This window comes from Leucopleurus acutus, assembly GCF_964270905.1.
Source record: "Leucopleurus acutus genome assembly, chromosome: 9".
In the NCBI taxonomy this organism is placed as follows: Eukaryota; Metazoa; Chordata; class Mammalia; order Artiodactyla; family Delphinidae; genus Leucopleurus; species Leucopleurus acutus.
This window is the reverse complement of record NC_139144.1, coordinates 43,640,634-43,664,268: the sequence shown is the minus strand read 5'-3', so window position 1 is coordinate 43,664,268 and position 23,635 is coordinate 43,640,634. Positions and strand designations below refer to the sequence as shown.

General features: G+C 36.1%; 1 protein-coding gene and 1 long non-coding RNA gene across 2 annotated transcripts in view; both read right to left on the bottom strand.

Moving 5' to 3' along the window:
- VWDE (von Willebrand factor D and EGF domains) overlaps nt 1-19,604 on the bottom strand; it is a gene marked incomplete at both ends in the record, with an annotated part of 79,918 nt that extends 60,314 nt beyond the window's left edge. Inside the window, 10 exon segments of the mRNA XM_082846230.1 lie at nt 1,214-1,232; nt 3,161-3,297; nt 5,571-6,343; nt 6,345-6,536; nt 6,690-6,747; nt 7,588-7,700; nt 8,994-9,112; nt 10,432-10,488; nt 10,492-10,616; nt 19,538-19,604. Coding sequence (XP_082702356.1) covers nt 1,214-1,232; nt 3,161-3,297; nt 5,571-6,343; nt 6,345-6,536; nt 6,690-6,747; nt 7,588-7,700; nt 8,994-9,112; nt 10,432-10,488; nt 10,492-10,616; nt 19,538-19,604 — 1,660 coding nt within the window.
- Nucleotides 1-23,635, bottom strand: part of LOC309966498 — a 511,042-nt gene that overhangs the window by 407,577 nt on the left and 79,830 nt on the right. The window lies entirely within an intron of this gene.

Here is a 23,635-nt window from a genome sequence, read left to right as displayed (position 1 = left end):
TTCAGATTTTTAAAAAATTTATGACTGTGTAATTCAGTGGCTCAGAAATAGTAAGTGTGCTGATGCTTCAATATTGTAGGTCAGCAGGAAAAAGAATGGAAGGCAAGAGCACACTAGTCTGTGGCTAGTAGAAACTATGTTGCTGAAAGAGTGAGCCCCAGCACAAATCTCCATATTTAAGGGAGTGTATACAGTCTGGTCTAGCAGATGTATCAGTGGTTCCCTTCTAGCAGAGGGGAATGACAGCAATGTCTCAGGGTAGTCATGATGGCGACACTTAGATGGATACAGGGTCTCTTGGTTTTGTGTGTAGAAACAAGACTCCAGGCAATGACTGGGAATTTAGGGGTTATTTCCACCCCTCTGTGTGGAGAGCCTACCCTAAATGAGGAATAAACAGGGTTCTATTTCTTTTCCATTCATCAATATTTTGGGAATATCTATAGGTACTGAGGATATTCTGATGAAAAGAGATCACAGAGAAAAAGACAAACAATAAAACATTTTCTTATTGCTATAACCAAGATTCAAATAAGGTGTAATGAGAGAGAAAGAAGCCGCTAAGTCTAACCAGCACAGTCACGAAGGCTTTGAAAAAGAAGACAGCACTTCTCTTGAAAGTAAAAAAGGAGACTGCCATTTGGACACTGGGAGCAGAAACAGAGTGAGTGCGAGTTAGCAAGGTTGGAGTGAACACCATGTGAAAAGACAGCGATGCATGAAATAGCATGGGATTTTCCTAGAGCACATGCAGGAAGTTCAAGCCTCCAAAAACAGACAAGAGCTGGATCATGAAGGGCCATTTGTTTCTAGGATAACAACTTGGATTTAATCCTATAAGTAAGTTGTTTAAAAATTGGATTCTGTAAAGTCCTAGCAGCTTTGGGGGAGAGTGAAGGAAATGATTGGGTGGTTGGCTCTCTGGCTAAAAACTTGTCTAAAATTATTACTGCAAAAGTAGAAAAGAACATATATAATGTGCTAGTATTCATATAAAAAAAGAAGGAATTTACCTTCTCCTTTGTGCAAAAGAAACACAGTAAGGAAAAACTAGAAAATAATGAGAGTGGATACCTTCAGGGGATGGATGGGAACAGGATGGAAAGAAGGGGTAATGGGAAGAGGGAGGTAGGGATAAGATAGTGACATTTCTCTGTGTTGTATACCTGTTGTATGGCATCAAGTGTTAGAACCATGATAATATTTCACATACCTTCCAAATAAGTATATAACTAAAATCAACCAGAGTGTGAAGGAAATTCAAAATGGAATATAAATATTAAAAAATAAACCTAATTGTATTACAAATAAAATACATAAACATTCTAAACGGGGTGAGAAAGAAAATAGTTAATCTATGTAAGATTGTTTTGGCTAGTGAATATATTTTCTTCCTTTCTATAGTTCTGTATAGTGTTAATGAATTCCAGAGTGTACTCTTTATTGATAAGCTATTTGGAGGAGGGAAGTAGTATGAGAAAAAATATCACAGGAAAATATATATCTGAAAGTAAGAATAAAATGTACTTTCCAAGAAAATATAAACCTATAAAATTCTCTCTTGTCAAATTGCTTAATTATAGTGTGATGTCATATGGTTTATTCTGCCAAGAACAATGTAATGACAACTTTCTTGAGCGACTTTGAAGTGAACGAAATAATACATATATATTACATTTTCTATTATGTGTCTTATTTCATTGGGGTTAGAATATTTCATGGCTCATTTAGAAAGGCTCTGCTCATAAAATCAGGATATAAACATAGTTCTTGTGTATAACTATTTGATAAAGACACAAACAAAAGTTATTTCCTTCTTAAATTCTCAATCTCAGAATCAATTTAGACAAAAAGTAAAAAAAATGCCAAAATATGATTTTCTGTTTTAAGTTTTTATCTTATCCATGTAATAAGTACTTTCTAAATTCAAAGTGCTTTCCTTAAAATAAAATTCCACTTAAATAAAGAAAAGGAAGACCATATAAATAATCATCAAAAATAAGGTGTACACAATGTTCATTGCAGCTCTATTTACAATAGCCAGGACATGGAAGCAACCTAAGTGTCTATCAACAGATGAATGGATAAAGAAGATGTGGCGCATATATACAATGGAACATTACTCAGCAATAAAAAGAAACAAAATTGAGTTATTTGTAGTGAGGTGGATGGACCTAGAGTCTGTCATACAGAATGAAGTAAGTCAGAAAGAGAAAAATATCGTATGCTCACACATATATATGGAATCTAAAAATTTTTTTAAATGTTCATGAAGAACCTAGGAGCAGGATGGGAATAAAGACGCAGACCTACTAGAGAATGGACTTGAGGACACGGGGAGGGGGAAGGGTAAGCTGTGACAAAGTGAGAGAGTGGCATGGACATATATACACTACCAAATGTAAAACCGATAGCTAATGGGAAGCAGCCGCATAGCACAGGGAGATCAGCTCTGTGCTTTGTGACCACCTAGAGGCGTGGGGTAGGGAGGGTGGGAGGGAGACGCAAGAGGGAAGAGATATGGGGATATATGTATATGTGTAGCTGATTCACTTTGTTATAAAGCAGAAACTAACAGACCATTGTAAAGCAATTATACTCCAATAAAGATGTTAAAAAAAAAAGGTGTAATTTGATACACCATTGTTCAAACTGAGTGATCATGTCTGTCTTTGGTAGTCTCAAGAAAGAAAAACACTATTTTTTTTTTTTGGTAATTCTCCCATATGAAATCCATAGTAAAGGAAATATAAAGGATGAGCACAATTTGTCCGAACTTTCTGGTTTGTAAAAGGGAATTGTTCCTATTTCTAAATCCTATGATTCATGCAGAGTCTTAGATAAAAATGACCTCCGTTCTTTGTGTTTTTACATTTCAGTAAATACAGAAGCTTATATATCAAGTTTGATATTATTTTAATTTCTGATTATGGCTTAAATAGTGACTCAATACCTCAATAAAAATTATATAAAACAGTTTAATAGAGTTGGCAAATAGGGAAGATTTAAGGTTAAGCAACTTAATAATTTTCCTGTTCAGCTCTCTGAGGATATGACATCCTTTGGGATTATGTTGCTAATTGATACTCCAAATTAATCTAAGAAAATTAATCTGAATAACTCATAAACTTAATTGTTTTCAACATTATAATTAACATACCTTCAGTTTAGTAACTTCACATTTAATTGAAGGTGATTCTTTGAAGCCTTGACCAAAAACTCTCACCATCATACAGTTATATTTTTGAATATTACACAATCCAGCATTCTCAAGTTCTATAATTTCAGGAACCTTGTCTTTGGAAAAAATAGGACATATTTGCTTTAATTCCAGAAAAAAACTAATTATTTTTCAAGGCCAAAATTAAAAGCATATATAAACTAATATTTTAAAGTCTACCCCCAATAATATTTAGTACATTAATTAAACTATTACATGTTAAGAGTGATCTGGTATTAAAAGAAGTGTTACTTACTATTCAACGCAATAGAAATAGCATTACAGATACTACCAGTGCCTAACTATACAGGTTTAATTAGTTTTTAAATAATATTTGATACCAAATAAGTATGAGTACTAACAAATTACTTCTACCATGGCCTATGTTTTGGTTTTACGATTTTGCTTTATGTCATAGAGATAGGTTATAGAAAAAGTGCTTTTGTAATAATATAGTGTACTTAGCAATGTGATGTATTAAAATTTTTTCTTTAAATTCTTAATTTGTTTTAGAAAAGAATTATCAAAATTTGTGCGTGCTGTTGTCCCAGTATTGATATTTTTGTGTATTATTGCTATCCTACATGCTACCATAATCTTGGGTGTACTTCTCAATCATAGGAGAAAAAATTTCTTTTATCAGTCAGAGTTAACTGACCTTCATATGGTTATTTCTGTGGTTCTGGTCTTGGTAAGATCATTCATTATGAGCAAGATCTGGTGGTCAAAATAGATAAATGCAGTATAAAAACAATTGAGTCCTTTGTCTAAGTAGTGGCAAAATCCAAGTGAATATAACTTTAATAGCAATAGGATATAAAAATCCTGTTACATGTATTCAGAACCCTAAAATATTTACGAAAAATTTAAAAAACACGTATAATTCTTTCATATATTCAACAGATGTTTACTGAGCAACATCTATTTTTCTGGTGTTATTCCAAATATTGGAGATATAGTAATGAACAAAATAGTCCCTGCCTTCATGTAACTTACATTCTAATATGGGAGGACAAAAAAATAAACCAATGAGAAAATAAAGTGTATCACGTAAGTGTTTTTGAGGTAATGGGGAAAAAGCATATAAACTATATTAAGGGAGATAAAGGCCATGGGGTTGTGTGAGAAAAACTACTTTATTTAGAATGATGATGGAAGGATTCTATGATAATATGATACTTGAATAGAGAAGAGAAGGAAGTCAGTCATGAAGATATGTGGTAGAATGTGCCAGTGAGAGGGAGCAGTAAGTGCAAATGTTCTGATGTAGAAGCAGGCTTGGCCTTTTTTGAGGAACAGCAAAGCAACCACTAGAGAACTCTGGAAAGTAATGACCTATGGAGACAATGGTAGATGAATTCAGTGAGAGAGGAGTCTCAGACTATATGTAGAATAGTCTTCACATAAATAGAATCTTCTAGGCCATAGTAGGGCCTGCCAATTTTATGCTGAAGGAGATGAAGAGCTAACAGAAGGATTTAAGCAGGGCAGTAATACGATCTGACTTACATTTCAAAGGAATCACTTTAGCTGCTGCATGGAGAATAAACTTTGAGAGAATCTATAATAATCCAGGGAGAGAGAATAGTGGCTTGGACTAAGCTGACAGCAGGGAAAGATATGAAATTCTTTGAAGCTAGAGCTGGATTTGCTGCTAATGGATCAAATACGAGGCTTGATATAAAAAGAAAAGTCAGTGACTACAAGTTTTTAATGTGAACAATTAGAGGAATGAAGTTTGCATTTACTGAGATAGAAAAGGGCAGATTGGTGGTGGTAGGAGCAAAATCAGGAGTTACTGGTTTAATAGTTAAGAGAATCAAATTGACTTTTTGAAATGTCTTTCTCTAATATATTGGGACAAAATAATTTGTACCATTTAGATAGGTTAGAGAAAAAAAATTAAGCATATTAGTAAAATTAGCAAAATATAAACAGTGCTTCAAAAATACTAAATTTGAGTTCTGGAAGAATGATTATCCTCTGCAAGTAGAGGGATCAGCTATGTGCAAAGGCCCTGAGGTCAAGAGAACTGGCATTGTAAGGAAGAGCACAGAAACCAAAGTGGGTGGAGTGGAATGAGTGAGGGTGATAGTAGTAGGGGATGAGTCTCAAGAGATATTGTGTGCCTGATCACATTGTGTCTTATAGGCCATTATAAGTACTTCAGCTTTTATTCTAAGATGAGACTGTTTGGGAATATTATTAACATATTGATTAATATAATTTGGGTTCTTTTCCATATATAATCTGAATAAAGCCTGTTAGGATACTAAAGGTAAAAAAGAACAAAGAAGGTTTCATAATTAAATAACATACACAAGATCAAAGTTGGAGTGTATTTACTTACCGTGTGAATCACTGCAATCATAGGAACTAAAGCCTGGGGAGCATGCACACCCCCATTCCATACACTGCCCATGGCCACTGCATAAATTGGGGCATTTTAATGACAAGAGAATGTCTTTAATTGACTTCATGTATTCTTCTCTGTTATATTTCCCCTCTTCCAAAATCCTCTTTTCACATTCATTTTCTAAGAGGGCCACACCTGCTTCTGCCCAGCTAAGATCATCTTTTAGGAGAACATCCTTAAAACACATCTCTATCACACTGTCTAGTCTCTTGCCAAGAAAGGCAAGACAGTGCATTCCTATGCTGGAGTTGGCAAGAGTGTGCTGACATAGTGCCGATGTGCTGTATTCGGTGTGGCCAGATGGTGTGGGCCACGTGGGGACAAACTCTTGGTGGACATCCTCAGTATGGTCCTCAGGGAAAAAGTAAGTAAACTCTTCTAGGTCACTTTGGCTGAGACTTTGAAAAGCAAACAAAGGAAGAAACTCACTGAAGTTTTGCGGTTTCCATCTGTTTTGTCGATCCCACCTTATTTCTTGGCTGTGATTACCCTGGTCCTGTGTACGTCTCCCCTTGTCCAAAGTTTTTGACGCATCTTGTTTTTCATTCCCAGGATGTTTTTGTAAATTTAAGTCCAGACTGGTTAGATTCACATGCTTTTTTTCTTGAGGAAAGAAATCCAAATTATTTTTTTCTCGAGATGTATGCTTGTTTATTCCTCTGACAGGAGCTTCTGAATTAATATATTCAGAGGTGACATCTAGCTCTTATCAAGGAAGCGAATTTGACATGTCTGGGGTCTTTGCAAGCTGAAACAATCTCTGATTGAGAAACACTTTCCAGATGATTAGAGGATGGATACAATGAAGTAGTGTCCATTGAGCAGCTACAATAGGATTGTTTTCTAGGTGATGGCAGAGAAACTGGCATTGTGTCAAACATGCTTTTTCCTGGTAAAATCCTTCCAGATGGAAAACAGAAAAGAATAGTAATTTGGACAAGAACAATTTTTTCTCAGTAACGTGTTGCAAAAAAAGCAGAGCGTTGAGTCACCCACCACTCATGTTAAGTCAAATATTAATATAATAACAAATGAAAATAAGTTATTTCTTACCTCCATTCATTAATAAAAGCAACACAATTATTAAAAGTTTGATCAATTTTGGGGCTTCACTGGTGGCGCAGTGGTTGAGAGTCCGCCTGCCGATGCAGGGGACACAGGTTCGTGCCCCGGTCCAGGAAGATCCCACATGCCGTGGAGCGGCTGGGCCCGTGAGCCATGGCCGCTGAGCCTGCGTGGCCGGAGCCTGTGCTCCACAATGGGAGGGGCCACAACAGTGGGGGGCCTGTGTACCGCAAAAAAAAAACAACAAAAAAAAACAAAAAAAAAACTAAGAAATTGACTTTAGGACTCTACTCTTAAATAAACTGAAGACTGTTCAGTTTTTATCAGTTTTCCATGAATGTTCTTTTCTGTTTCAGTTATCCAATCCAGGATATCTTCATAATGTATTACTCGTGTTTCCTTAGTCCTCTCCAATATTTGACAATTTCTTACTCTTTCATGGTTTTCCATGATTTTGACACTTTTGAATAGTACTATTCACGTATTTTGTAGAATGTTTCTCAATTTGGGCTTATATGAATTTGATCATGATTAGACTGGGATTATGACTTTGAGGAAGAATACAACAAAGGAGAAGTGTCCTTATTGAGTGTTATTAGTAGATAAATGGTATCACTATACATTATCACTGCTGATATTAACTGTTGATACTTTCACATTAACAGATAAGATAGTTTTGAGGATTTGAACATCTTGGCAAAGAACCCTGAACAAATCTGGCCAATTTAAACCAGAAATTTAGCCTCATTTTAGCAATAATAGCAAACCAAATCTCTTACTGAGATTTGCATTAGCTCCATACATCCCATCCAGAGGATGGCACAAACACACCAACACACAGAGTTCCATCACTAGCAGTTCATGTGTATTAAACATGTTTTCTTACCTTCTGCACAATATCCCATACATCCCTGAGTGGGTTGTAGTAAGTACACAAAAAACTTTCCACAGTTTCTTATGGACACCGGGATTTGAAAAAGACAGAAGTCTTTTGTAGTGCTGAACAAAAACTGCCATGTGTATAGCTATAATCACTCCTTCTATTCAACATTTTCCTGGAAACCCTAACCAATATAGTAAGGTGAGAATAATTTTTAATTTATAAGGATTGAAAGGAAGAAATAAACTTTTATTATTCTCTGATGATAAGATTCGCTGTTGAAAATGCAAAAGAATATATAGAGAATTATAGGGAATTTAGCAAGTTTGCTAGGTACAAAAATCAATGTAAAATCAACTATAATTCTATACAATAGTACCAGTTAGGAAGTAAATTTTTTAAAAAAATAGTATTTACAATAGTGCCAATAAAAATACAAATAGGAATAAATTAAAAGGTATAAAACACCTTTAAGGTGAAAATTATGAAACTTTATGAACAATGTTAAAGAAAATCTGAATAAGTAGAGGAGCATACTGTATTAATGGATTGGAAGACTCAATATCCTAAAGTTTACAGCTCTTTCCAAATCCTTCTATCAATTGAGAACAATTTCAATCACTGATATGTGGTATTTTATTTTTTATTTATTTTTTAAATGGAAGTACAGTTGATTCACAATGTTGTGTTAGTTTCAGGCATACAGCAAAGTGATTCAGATGTATAGATGTATACATCTATAAATATATTTATTCTTTTCCAGATTCTGTTCCCTTATAGGTTATTACAAAATATTGAGTATAGATCCCTGTGCTGTACAGTAGGTCCTTGTTAGTTATCTGTTTTATATATAGTACTGTGTATATGTCAATCCCAAACTCCTAATTTATCTCCCTCCTTTCCTCTTTGGTAACCATAAGTTTGTTTTCTATGTCTGTGGGTCTATTTCTGTTTTGTAAATAAGTTCTTTTGTAACATTAAAAAAAATATTTTGTAGATGTGTCTTACCCCTTTCGCCCCTGGAGTGAGATTTTTGACAGTGTTTTCAACCCATTTTGTCAAATTATAAGCATATTTTTCTTAAGACATGGCATAAACTTTGTTTAATGTAAAACTTGTTTCTGAACATGTTTTGAAGGGAGTTTTTTTTTTTTTTTTGCGGTACGCAGCTCTCTCACTGTTGTGGCCTCTCCCGTTGTGGAGTACAGGCTCCGGACGCGCAGGCTCAGCGGCCATGGCTCACGGGCCCAGCCGCTCCGCGGCATGTGGGATCTTCCCGGACGGGGGCATGAACCTGTGTCCCCTGCGTCGGCAGGAGGACTCTCAACTACTGTGCCACCAGGGAAGCCCTGAAGGGAGTTTTTAAAAATCAAAAACATGTTTATACCTGAAAATAAAGTGCTATAAACAACAACAAAAAAAACTGCCATGTGGCACAAGCTGTCAATTGCTTGATCTCCCCAGGTGGAGGTAGTGTTTCTGAATCGTTCAGAGACAGGCAGATGGGGGCCAGTGTTGCGCAGTGGTTCATCTTTTGGATCAGAGAAAACAAAAGTTGAAAAGTCAGTTTTTTTCATACATGGTAGATAAATCAACTTTGCGTTTTCTTTTACACAACCTTTAAAATATTAAAGTAATAATCATTTAAAAAAATCTAATAATTTGTACCCATAACATAAAAGAAGTAGTAACTTCATGGAAGAGTAAATTTAAGGGTACATCCCTCATAATTAATATAATCTTTTTCAATTAAAATACCTTTATTCCATTTATTACATTTGTATTGTGAACAAGAGAAGTTCAGTATCAGTTAACTCATGAAATAGCTGATACATCTAAGACAAGTCAATTTGAAGTCATCTTAATATACAGCACAAAGATAAGCTGATCTTGGAGATTTCTTGAAAAATTTCTGGAAATAGTATACGTAAGAAGTTAGTGCACAGTAGAAGAGGCATCAAAAATCAGGGGAGGAAGAAGACAGGATTGCTCAAAATTTGGTGATGGACCAACAGGCTGGCAATTTGGGAAAAAAATGAGGTTAAAGCCTCACTTGAAGCCAAATTTGGATATCTTTCCTGAGTTCTTTTTACATTACATACCTAAAAAGGAAAATAATTCCCACTTGTGCATAATTTTTTTTTTTTTTTTGCGGTACGCGGGCCTCGCACTGTTGTGGCCTCTCCCATCGTGGAGCACAGGCTCCGGACGCGCAGGCTCAGCGGCCATGGCTCACGGGCCCAGCTGCTCTGTGGCATGTGGGATCTTCCCGGATCGGGGCACGAACCCATGTCCCCTGCATCGGCAGGCGGACTCTCAACCACTGTGCCACCAGGGAAGCCCTTCTGCATAATTTTTAAAATGTGGGTATCAATAAGGAAAATGAGCCTTCTATTAAGACATAATCCTTCTATTAAGCAGACAAGAACTGAAGCACTTAAAATATGCAGTATTTTACTGTTTGAAAGTTACTGAGGTTAAGTACCTGAGCCCTGGAGAGTGACAGCCTGTGATCAAAACTTGGTTGTCTGACCTGTTATCCAGGTGACTGTAGGTGTGTTATGCCTAAAAATATGTTTTCTGTATTATATGGTGGAAATCACGATGATAGGCTGTCTTCTATAAGATATTGTAAGTTAAAACACTTTGGTGGACTGTTGAACATTACATTAACTATTACTATTGTCAGAACAGAGAACCTTGGAATACTCCCTTTGATTAACTTAATCTTGATGCAAAATTAAAATAATATTGCAGCGTGATAAATAAATTGGTTGTAACAAGATTCAATCCTTATATGAAAAAATACTTAAGAAAAAGCACGTGTAGTTCACATTAGTGAGTTGATACCTCGACACATTTGGTTGGCATCTTAGCAGGTCTGTCAAAGAGGAGAAATCGATACCATCAGGGAGAAAGGGAGTGGTCACATATCAGGTCTTGAATGGCTAACTGCTGGAGGCCCAGGGAGTCAAAATTGACACTTCTATAAGGGCTCTGAAGAAACTGGTATCCCCCAGGAGAGCACCCCTGAGCTAGAATGGAAGGACAGATGATGTTATGTATTTTCTTCATTGACATAGTTCAGCCCTCGATTACAACTGACTACTGAAACAAAAACAGAAAATAAACCTACAAGGGCATGTAAAGGCCATCTGAAATGTTATAATCTCTTAGTAGAACAAAGATGACAATATGCACTTTCCATAAATACAATAAGCCAATCAACAAACTCTTTAGAATGTATTTTTGAGTTATTTGAGCTTCAAGGACTTTATTTTCATTTAATTTGGACAGGCAAAATTGCTGATTGCTGTTGAGTCAGGATTTGTTTATTCCTACCATCAGAAGGTATAGGCCTTACAAGGACTGCTCTTGAGAGTGATCCTCCAGATTTGAATGCAATTACTGACCCTCCGTGACCTGCTTTCTGCCACAGTAGCCATGTGCCCCCCCAAAACCCATCTCTGCCAGGTCCTAGAATGCAACAAACTAAACCAAACTTTTAATGCTAATATAATTTTTGTAAAATGCCCTCCTAGTGAAGTTTCCTGCATTTTTTTACTGCAGGAAAAAATATAAAGTTTTCACATTTTTTCTTATTTTTACATATAAAAGTAGTGAAGTTCATTTTCATTTCTAAGCATAGGAAAATGAATGGGGTAGAAGGGAACAGTTTTGAAGGAAAAACAAGAAAAAAAACATGGAGAAAGAGCTAGGTCTGTATATTTTTTAGGAAACCCATTTTCTGAGCAGTAGTTGGCCTGGAAGATACCTTTTTCTGTCAAATCCGCAGAGGGAGAACATAAAGCACCTCTTCCCAGCAAGAAGAGAGAAGAGAAGAGGAGGCAATAAAAACAGTTATCCTGGAAATACAGCTCTTGTTTGAGGCTGCTGTCTCCCTAATAATAAGAAACACATGGAACTGTCCTTATTTGGAGTATCTTATTGACACAATAGGCAGAAAATCTCCCAATATTAGATATTGTATTTGTTCAAGGAAAACACTATAGTAAAGATAATATCTTTGAAATAGAAATGGGAAAGAAAAATTTAATCATTACTAAAGTAATGGAAAAAAATCTATCTAACTGAACAAAACTCTCAAATGTTTATTACATAATTTTAAGCTACAGTTTACGAACAAAAATCAGTTTCCAAACAAATTAATAAAGAGCACAATAAACTAGAGATAATTTGCATGTCAGTCTCACCACATGTAGCTTATAAAATTGTCTTTATTATATAGGTTTTTATTTTGTTTTAGTTACAGCAATTAAACTGTAAAAAAGGTATTGTTTTGCAAGATAAAAGATCTCCCTAAAGAATTCTTTTTAGCAAAAGATTTTAGGAATGACCACAAAAGGTTCTCCTTCCTTTTGTCTCTAGTTTCACCAGTTATAAATGTCCCAAAAGGCTCTAGTGACTTTGACGATCTCAATTTGTCAACACTAGATAAATATTTTATAAAATGAATGTGGGTAGAAGTCAGAGGATGTGCTATCATTTCATTTAATTTTGAAATAATTCTAACCCCCTGTCAATATCAGAAGATTGCACGTGGTTAGAAACTAAGGAAAATATTTTAAAAGAGATTACTAGTGAGGTTTGTATAAATTATTGAGATATTTTCTCTGATCTTATCCTACAACAGAATTTTGTCTTGGGAAAAAAGTCAATGACTCCATCTTTATTCTGTGCAGTATTTCTCCTTGCTAAGCACTTCTGAAGTTCTCACATTTCCTCTGATTTTGCTGCTTTGAATAACTGTTTTCTAATCCAAAGCTAAAGATGTCATAAATGTAGAAGCAATCACAGTGTGACATCAACAATACTAAGAACTGTATAATATTTAAACAGAAATTTTAAATTTTTATTTAATATTAATTTTAGAGGAAAATTCTTAATTTGTATAATTAATAATAGCTCATATTTTGTATCATTTATTTCACAATTTTTCCCTCCAAATCGACTTGTCACTCATTAAATGTTCAAGGTCTCTGAAGAAAAATTTAAATCTTACTAGCAATGAATAAGTCACACTCTTAAAAATCTCATTACAACCTTAACTCTAGAAGGGAGGATATAGTTAACTATGGCTGGTTTGGGCTCCCATTTGGGAATCTGGGGGCCTAGCTCCTGAAGTACTAAAAGAATAACTCTACAAGCCCATTTCACACATCAGTCAATTTCATGACATGAATGATGTGCAAAGCTTTCTAGCAAATGTCCAATAAAAGTTTTTTCCCTCAAAACAAAAGTACATATAAAATATACATTAAAATTTACATTTCTATTTATTCTGTCTTCTTCTCAATAGGATTTAAAGAAGCTACGTAGTATATAATAGAATCTGCAATATTTGCATTTCAGATACTTTGGGAAAACGTGTCAAGTTATAAATAATAGATACATGATGATAGAATATGCAAATAGTTTTCTAGTTTTGTTTGTAGGTATAAGTAACCTGTATTAGATTAATACATTGGTTAATACAATGGCTAAGACTAGTATGCTTTAAGATTCATAATTGGGTGACAGACAAATATGTTAAGAAACTAAATAAATTATTGTATTTTTAAGAGATGAATACGCTTAATGCCTAAAGACAGGCACTTCATAATATCTGAGTTTATAATTATAAAACCTTTGGTATATTGCTCTATGGGAATTTCAAATATCTGTGAATTTTAAAAAATTGTATAACTTCCCCAAAGATGTGGAAAAGAGAAAAACCACCTTTTAGCTCCAAATTCAGTGAGAAATAAAAAGTTAATCATTAAGCTTCTAATATTCAAAATTGTATTATGGATTCTGCAACAACACAAGAGGCTGAAAAGCAAGGTCAAATAGAGAGTGATGGACTTGCTAAGTCTCTTTACATTGTCATCCTTTATATATTAAAGGATGAATGCGCTTGAAAAGAATACAAATAGACTGAAAGTAAAAGGATGGACAATAACATTATGCAAACAGTAACCACAAGAAAACTGGACTGGCTGTACTAATATCAGACAAAAATATCTTAAAACAAAAAAAATGTTACTAGAGACAAAGACATTTTATAACAATAAGTTTCAATCCATGAGGAAGATATACACCTAATAACACAGCACAAAAATACATGAAGCAAAATCTGAGAAAAACAAAGGGAAAAAAAATACATACTTCAAGAGTAATAGTTGGGGACTTCAATACTCCACTTTCAACATGAATAGAAAAATGGGCAGAAAATCATCAAGGAAACAGAGCCAGAACAACACACTATAAACCAACTTGACTTAACGGACATCTATAGAACACTCTACCCAACAACAGCAGAATATAAATTCTTCTGGAATGCACATGGAACATTTTCCAGGATGGACAATACATTAGACCATAAGACAAACCTCAATAAATTTGAAAAGATAAAAATTATACAAAGTATGTTCTCTGACTGCAATAGAATGAATATATAAATCAATAGCAGAAAGAAATTTAAGAAACTTACAAATACGTGGAAATTAAACAACCGATAAAAGCAAGAGGTCAAAGAAATGAAAATAGAAATGAGAAAATACATTGAAAAGGATTAAAAGAAAGATACAACACGCCAAAATTTATGGGATGCTGCTAAAGTAGTGTTTAGAGGAAAATTATAGATATATGTGCCTATATTAAAAAAGAAAAGGATCCCAATATAATGAACTAATCTTTCACCTGAAGGCTGGAAAAAGAAGAACATACTAAATCTAAAGGAAGAAGGTAAGAAATTTTAAAGACTAAAGAAGACATTAATGAAATTGAGAAGAAAAACAGTAGAGAAAAATCAATGAAACGAAAAGCTGGTTCTTTGAAAAAAATCAACAAAGGTGACATACTTCTAGGTTTTCTGAGAAAAAAAGAGAGAAGACTCATTTACTAGAATCAAAATGAAACAGGGCACACCACTACAGATCTTATTAAGGAATACTATTACAGTTGCATGCCAGTACATTAGATAACTTATATAAAATTGAGAAATTCCTAAAAAGACACCAAGTACAAAACTGATTCAAGAAAAAGTAAGCAATCCAAATAGATTTATATCATGTGAAAAGACTGAATCAGTTTAAAAAAAGAAACATCCAAAAAGAAAAGACCAGGTCTAGATGGCATCAATGTTCAATTCTACCTAACATTTAAAGAATAATACCAATTCTTCACAAACATTTCTAAAAAATAGAAAAAGATGGAATACTTCCAGACTCATTCTATGAGCCCAGTATTACCCTGATACCAAAGCCAGAAAATGATATTGCAGGGAAAAAAAAGCCTATGAACCAGTGTATCTTTTGAATATAGATAGAAAAGTCCTCAGCAAAATACTAGCAAATCAAATCCAGAAATACAGACAAAGAATTATAAACCATGACCAAGTAGGATTTATCCTAGGCATGCAAGGTTGATTCAACATCCAAAAATGAATTAAGGTAATATACCATATTAACAGAATAAAAAACAAAATCCATATGTGCTTCTCAATAGACACAGAAAAATCACTTGAAAAAAATCTAACACATTATGATAAAAAACTAGGAACAGAAGAAGGGCACTTGCTCAACCCAATAAAGGAAATCTACAAAAAACCCCGTAGCCACAACATACCTGATGGAGAAAGACTAGATGCTTTCTCATAAGATCAGGAACAAGACAAGGATATCCACTCTCACCACTTCTAGTCAACATTGTACTTGAGGTTGTAACCAGGACAACTAGGCAAGATAAATAAATAAAGATATCCAGATTGGAAAGAAAGAAGTAAAACTATCTTTATTCACAGATGACCTAATTTTTTATGTAAAAATCCTAAGAAATCCACTAAAAAACACAACAAAATATTAACACTAGTGAACAAGTTCAGCAAGGCTTTAGGATATAAAATCAAGATGCAAAATGTGATTTTATTCTTTTTTTAAAATTCACATACCATAAAATTTACCATTTCTGAATGTAGAATTCAGTATGGGTTTTTTTTTTTCTTTTTGCATATTCACAAAGTTGTATACCACAATCAAGTTTAGAATATTTTCATCACCCCAAAAAGACACCGGTATCATTAGCAGTCACTCCTGCCCATTCCCCTCTACCTCCAGCCACTGGCAACCACTAATTTTTTTGTCTCTATGGATTTACCTACTCTAGACATTTTATATAAAAGCAATTATATAATATGTGGCATTTTGTCTCTGGCTTTACCATGTTTTCAAGTTTCATCCATGTTGCAGTACTTCATTCCTACTTATGGCCAAATAGTATTCCACTGGATATACCACATTTTGTTTACCCATTCATTCATCATTTGATGGGCATTTGGGTTGTTTCCACTTTTGGCCTATTATGAATAATGCTGAAGTGGACCTTAATGAACAAATTTTTGTGTGAACATATGCTATTTCATTCACTAGGGGCAGTAGAGATAGCCCAATAGTTAAGGATGTTAGAATCTGAAGCCACCTTGCATGTGTTCAAAGTCTGGCTCTGCTACTTAATAGTATGTGACTTTGGGTAAATGGCCTAGCATATATGTGACTCAGTTTTCTTACTTGTAAAATAGGGTAATAATAATACTTATCCTGTGGGTATTGTGAGAATTAAATGATTTAATGTGGGTAATGTATTTTAAAGTGCTTAGAATAATGCCTACACATAGTAGATGCTTTCTACATTTGCTGTGTTAAAATAAGGCGGCAAGGTTATTACCTTTTCTATTTCACAAATGAAGAAACTGGGAGTTGCCTAAAGTTTTATGGGCCTTAGGGTGGTTAATTATATTCTTAAACATGTGCAGTAAATAGACTAAGAAAGAAATTAAGAAAACAATTCCATTTATAGTAGTTTCAAAAGAACAAATACTTAGGGATAAATTTAACAAAAGCACAAAACTTATATTCTGAATATAACAAACATTGTTGAAAGAAATTAAAGACCTAAGTATTTAAATGGAAATTCATCCATGTTCGTGGATCTGAAAATTTAATGTTGTTAAGTTGGCAGTACTCCCCAGATTTACATGCAGATTCATCACAGCTCCTAACAGAATACCAGCTGACTCTTTTGTAAAGAATGACAAACTAATTGTAAAATTCGTACGGAATTTCAGGGGACCAGAATAGCTAAACTAATCTTGAAAAAGAAGAACAAAACAGGAGGACTCACATTTTCTCATTTCAAAATTTACTATAGAGCTACAGTAATCAAGAAAGTTTAGTGGTGGCATGAGGAGAGACATAGATTGGTGAATAAAATTGACAGTCCAGAAATAAACCCATGTACGTATGGTTTTTAACTGATTTTTGAGACGGGTGCCCAGATCAGTCAATGGGGAAATGACAGTCTTTTCAAGAAAACTGGAAATCCACGGGCAAAATAATGAAATTGGACCCTTTGGTTATACCATATACAAAGTTAATTCAAAATGGATCAAAGACCAAAATACAAGAACTAAAACTAAAAGACATAGGAAAAATATTGGGGTAAATCTTCATGACTGTAGATTTGGCAGTGGATTTCAAGATATGACAACAAAGCACAAGCAACAAAAGATAGACAAACTGGACTTCATCAAAATTAGTAACTTCTGTGCTTCAAAGGACATTACCAAGAAAGTGAAAAGACAACCCACAGAATGGGAGAAAATAACTGCAAATCCACATGTCTGCTAAGATAATTGTATTTAGACTATACAAATAACACATACAACTCAATAACAAAAAGGCCAATGACCCAATTAAAAAATTGGCAAAGTATTTGCGTAGGTATTTCTCCAACGAAGATATGTAAATGTTCAATAAACACATGAAAAATTGCTGACATCATTGACCGCCAGAGAAATGCAAATCAAACCACAATGAGACGTCACTTCACACCCACTAGAATGGCTAGAATCAAAATTTCAGTTAAAAATACGTTTTTTCAGATAATAAGCGCTGACGAGGCTGTGGATAAATTAAAACCCTCGTACACTGCTGCAGGGGTGTAAAACAGTGCAGCCACTTTGGAGAACAGTCTGGCTATTCCTGGAATGGTTAAACACAGAGTTACCCTATGATCCAATAACTCCACTCCTAGGTATATTTCTAAAAGAAATGAAAATGTGTCCATACAAAAACTTATACCCAGATGTTTACAGCAGCATTATTTACAATAGCCATAAGGTAAAAACAATCCAAATGTTCACAAACTGATCGATTTATATACAAAACGTGGTATGTACTTATAATGGAATATTATTCCATCACAAAAAGAGAGGAAGTACTGATACGTGTTAGAACATGAGGAACCTTGAAAACATTATGCTAAATGAAAGAAGTCAGTCACAAAAGACAATCTGTTATATGATTCCATTTAGATAAAATATCCTGAATAGGTAAATCTATAGAGCAGAAAGTAGATTAGTGATTGCTTATAGTTGGGAGGGTGGAGAGGGTGAAGGAGGGTATAAGGGGAGGATAGCTAGAGTATGGTATTTCTTTTCAAGGTGATAAAAATGTTCTAAAATTGACTATAGCAATGGTTGCACATACTTTTGAATATACATAAACCCATAGGTCACTGTGTCCTGTAAGAAACCACTGTACACTGTAAATGAATGATTTGTATGGTATATGAACTATATCTTAATAAAGCTATTTGAAAAAGTCTCGTGTGCTCCATTTGTCTCCACTTTTATCTCTACTACATTAACATAAAGAAGTTTAGCATAAACTTTATTATCAACTTTACCACAATAGGAGCTTAGAACATGGCAATGGTTAATATTCACCTTTAGTAGAAGATTACAAGGCTATTATATAGGGCAAGAAGTCGTTATGTGATCTATAGTAAACACTGAAGTAAATTCCTTTATAAATATTGGTCATTTTTCTGGAAACATATCGTCTAACTGTTGTAAGTACATATTATATATTATTACATGTATTTTCTGAAAAGTTCTTCATGAAGATCTAGTTAATGTGTGAGCAACCAAAGATGGCACAGATCAATGCTAGCTTGTTGAGGTCTATCATTTTAGGAAATAATTGTGTTCTAATATTCTTTGTACAGTTTTAAGGGTGAGTGCTGCTCTCCCTTCCTCTTTTACAGAGCAAACTTACCTTAGCAAACTAGATTAAGATCAACAAGATGATAAAATAAAATTATATCCTGAACACTTATAAATGTTGCACACAATCTCTTTTTTAAAGCTGTGGGTAGTTTTACACAGATCAGATTTATTTCTGAAAAACATAAGGAAACTTATAAGAACAAGTCACCTTTCATTTAATGTTCCTATCCGTGTGAACACAAAACAATCAGGAAGGGCTAAGGAATATTGTGTTAACTTCACAGCGTTTTCAACCATGTGTTCTTCGTCGTGGATTGAAGTGGGAGGGGAGCTACTCGCTCCTCAGAGATCTCTTTTACAGTAGCAAAACTGATTCTAAGAGATAGACACAAAACTTAAGATATCATACACAAAACTTACTGAATTATTGTAGGGGTAAAATGCTAATCAATTTATTATTTCCGGGGGTCGGGAGGGAGTGGTGCAGAAATCGTGCAGTTTGGAACTGAACTCCTTTCGGATATTTCAGATCCCGTTGTCGCTAGGATGCCTGGAAGATCCAGCAAAAGTTTTTTATGGTAATAAAGGGACATTTAAGGAGCGGATATCAGCAGGAAACAAAGGAACAAAAAAGTGACTGAGGGTCTTAAGAGCAGAAAAATAGGAGGCAACAGTCGCCTGTGCACAAAGGAAAACTGAAGAGTGCCAAGGCTGTAAAGTGACCATTTCAAAGAAGGCGGTAGGACAGGGAGGAGGTTGGTATGGGACAAGTATTAGATGCGGCCGTAAAGATGCACAGGCACGCTCCACGTGTCATCCGGGAAGTTAGCCTCCCTCCTCCAAAGGCCCAGGTGGCGCCCCTGCGCTGCCTTAACGCCCGCGCCCTACCTGGCCGACCTTTCCCGGCCGCCAGGAGCATCAGTGCCAGCGTCAGCACCCGGACTCCGTCAAGCATCGCTACTGCCACAGGTGGGACGAAGGCGTCGCTGATCCCTGGCCAAGGGTGCGGGCAGGAGGGTGCCACAGCAGCCTCTCTGTCCTCCTATCACAGAACTCAGTCCGTTCCTGCTCGCCCTTCAGGGTTGCCGCGCATCCTTGCTGTGGGGCGCGCTGGTCTTTTCCAGGGATAACCCAGCGAGCCTGGTGGCCCCTTCCTCCCAAACCCCGCCCACTCGCCGGAAAGCCACGCCCAACTGTCCCCGAGACCCACGTGCGCCCTGCTTGTCCTGGCTGTGGCTTCACCACCCTGGTTGTCAACAGCAGTCGCACATTCTCGGGGAAGCCTCCCAGGATGTAACGGCATCCCGCGTCTCGCTGTTCTAACAAATGCTTTAGGAAAACTTGGTATTCCTAGAAACTGTTCTGATGGACCTCCAATAAAAGAAGGCTTGCAAGGTTCTGTTGGCAGGGAGAGGGCCCCTGATCATACCTGCAGATGGACTTTTCACCTGGTAATCGGGGTTGCTGGTTTGCCTCCACAGGTGCTTCTCAGAAGTTGCACCTGCCACTTTCGGCCTCAGTGTGAACGATGGAAGGAGGAAGTAGAGATTACTGCTGCGACAGTAGTAGCTCTTTTCCTCTGTCTATATGGCAGGTTTTTCAGAAGTGAACTGGAGGGCGCTTAGACATTTTCCAAATACGTGGGCACAGTCATCATGTATTTGCTGATGATTCCCAGAGCTCTCTCAGTTGTCCAGTGGTGACCCGGTGACTCAGGAGTTTTCAACACATGGTTACATGACTCCCAGGGTTGCCCTGGGGATGGTTTCCAATCCACAGTTGTCTTCAGATGTGTGGTTGCCTCTGCAGAGGGCAGGGGCCTTTTTTTCTTCTTCTTCTTAACCGATTCTTCATCTTTTTACGTCTTTAAACGAAACCTCACTCTTCTAGTTTTTCTCTGGTATTCTCAGTTCTTGAGTCCTTTTATCCATCACCTGAGACTTCACCCTTAGAGCCTGTACCTGAGGGGAAAGAAGACACTGGTCAACAGATACAGATGGTAGTCCTGGAGTCCTGGTGAGCATCAGGGTTCAGGCCACAGTTCCATTTATAGATTTGGATGATTAAAGCATGGACTATGTATGGTGATAAAGACAGCAGGTGCCCAAATGTATAAAAAAGTTCTTTTAAAAATTGTTTATAGTTTGTTTGAAAGAAATTACCATTTAAAAGTTTAAAAACTGTTTCCAAACGTATGAGTATTAGTCCATCTTGGAAAAAATTTCTTTGTGCTGTGCAAAACTTGTGTTTAGCCCCCTTTTAGATGCAGAAAAGGCATCCAATCTTCCAGGGAAAAACTGAAACATAAGCTTTTGGTGGGTGTGGAAGATGAGTTTCATCTTAAAGCCTAATTGTGGAAGAACAATTTAATGTGAGCAGGTTGAAAACCCAGAGATTTTTTAGCCTCCATCTTTTGTTTCAGCTTATCAAAGCCCTAATAAAACTGGGACAGAAAAATAAACATCGATTTTTCTCAGTCTATCTGTGAAATCACCAGAAATAAGGTAATGGTTATAATCAGGATTAAATAACATCAGGCTTTTTTGTAAATTTATTGTCCAGCAATATTTGTAGAAATGCAATCAACTTTTATACTTTCCTGGAGGACAACATCACTTGCCTAACTTCCAGCAAACCCTGAGCATACAATGTGAAGTATAATATGTCTCATTTTCCCCTTCAGTTTTGGTTGATGAATACCAGTTTATGAGTTTACAATATACTTGTAACAGAGAACAGATTTTCCTCCATGTAAGTGAGTTAAGATGGAAAAAAACCTGAAAACAACTTAATTGTTTTTCAGATCTCAATAGTAAATTCATCTAAACTGGCTTGAGTCTGCAAGAATATACTGAATAAAAATTAGTTACAGGACTGTGGGAAAAACAAAAAGTAATAAAAATAATGTTTTAACATACATTATGTAGTGAGATTCATCAAAATTTGGTATAATGTTCAAATTTTTAAAACTTTTTAATTTTTGAAAAGCAGGATAAAGAATGGAGGCATGGTACTCTAATTATAAATACCAGTGGTACGTGTAAAATGCAGTAAATACCACTGAGAGAGAAATAATACAGAATGTCTGTGTGGAAGATAAAATGAAGCCAAGTACAGTATAATTTGAGTGAAAGGAAACACTAATCAGGAGAAAATTTCAAAGGATAATTTCCTTGAAAAAGGAAATAACTCAGCTCTTCTCAGGTTCATTTGCAAAATTATGCTGAACTTATATGAGTAAATCCCCCAAATTCAGGGGATAGAAAGACACAGTGATTAAGTGCACAAATCCTGAGGTTAGGACACCTGGGTTCTAATCCTAGATTTGCTACCTATTTACTGACTGTGTCACCTTGGATGGCATTCTGAACTTCTTTTTTTTTGTGCCATGGGAATGATGGTAATAATACCTACCCCGTAGAGTTTAAGAAACAATAGTGTATGGGATTTTCCTGGTGGTCCAGTGGTAAAGAATCCACCTTACAATGCAGGGGACATGGTTCGATCCCTGGTCAGGGAACTAATATCCCACATGCTGCGGGGCAACTAAGCCTGCTCGCCACAACTACTGAGCTTGAGTGCCTCAACTACAGAGCATGCGTGCCGCAAGTTACAGAGCCCATGTGCCCTGGAGCCCAGGTGCCACAACTAGAGAGAAGCCCACCTGCCGCAACGAAAGATCCCGCACGCCTCAACAAAGATCCCGCGTGCCACAGCAGGACCCGATGCAGCAAAAAATAGATAAAATAAATAATAAGTAAAATTTTAAAAAAATGGATTCATAAGACTGGCTGTTTTAAAAAAAGGAAACAATAGTGTATGTATGTGTGGGGTGGGGGTGGTGTGGAAGAGGAGGGGTCTGGAGAGAGAGCATTTAGGTAGTGTCTGGCATAGGGTAGCTACCATGAGTATACATAATAGTTTACAGATAATAAAACCAAGGTGCAATACCACATAACTATACTTGTCCTTTTGTTATTATAGAACGGTTCATCATTTCTCAGTGTTATCCTCTTACAGTGCTCAGGATAATTTGGAGTAACCTTACTGAGAAACACACGTTTATATAGTATATGAATTCCTTGGCCCGTGTATATTTTACTAAATGAGAGAGTCTGGGTCTCACCTGGATATATCTTCTTTTTTTTTTTTTTTTTTTTGGCAGGGGAAGAGGAGGTTTGATAGAAATGGCATTGGGGAAGAGAACAGTGTCATCAAATCAATTCTTGAGCTTCAAAAATTAATGTTTTTGGCACTGAGTTTACATTCAGGAGGCCATTGCTCCCAGACAGAGACACTAAATGGGACAGACATTTTGCCCCCAACAGTAGTAAATTCCTTTTTCTTAATGAGGAGTCAGCTAGACACTTGATATATTAAAGAAAATTCACTGAAAGCATCCATTAACTGTGAATTTTATAATGCTTATTGTGACATGTCTCTATGAAATAATGTAAATAAGCTGAGAGAGGGGAGCTGCATGCTTGGCATGAATGTTTGTTTTAAGAATCAATCTTTTGGGACTTCCCTGGTGGTGCAGTGGATGGGAATCTGCCTGCCAATGAAGGGGACACGGGTTTGATCCCTAGTCCGGGAAGATCCCACATGCCACAGAGCAACTAAGCCTGTGCGCCACAGCTACTGAGTCTGCGCTCTAGAGGCCACGAGCCACAACTACTGAGCCCATGTGCTGCAACTACTGAAGCCCACATGCCTAGACCCTGTGCTCCTCAACAAGAGAAGCCACTGCAAGGAGAGGCCCACACAATGCAACAAAGAGTAGCCCCTGCTTGCCACAACTAGAGAAAGCCCGTGCACAGCAAAGAAGACCCAACACAGCCAAAAATAAATAAAATTAAATCTTAAAAAAAAAAATGAATGACTCTTTCTGCATCCATGTTCATAGAAGCATTATTCACAGCAGCTAAAACATGGATGAAACACAACTGTCCACTATGGATGAATGGTAAGCAAAGTGTGGTATAT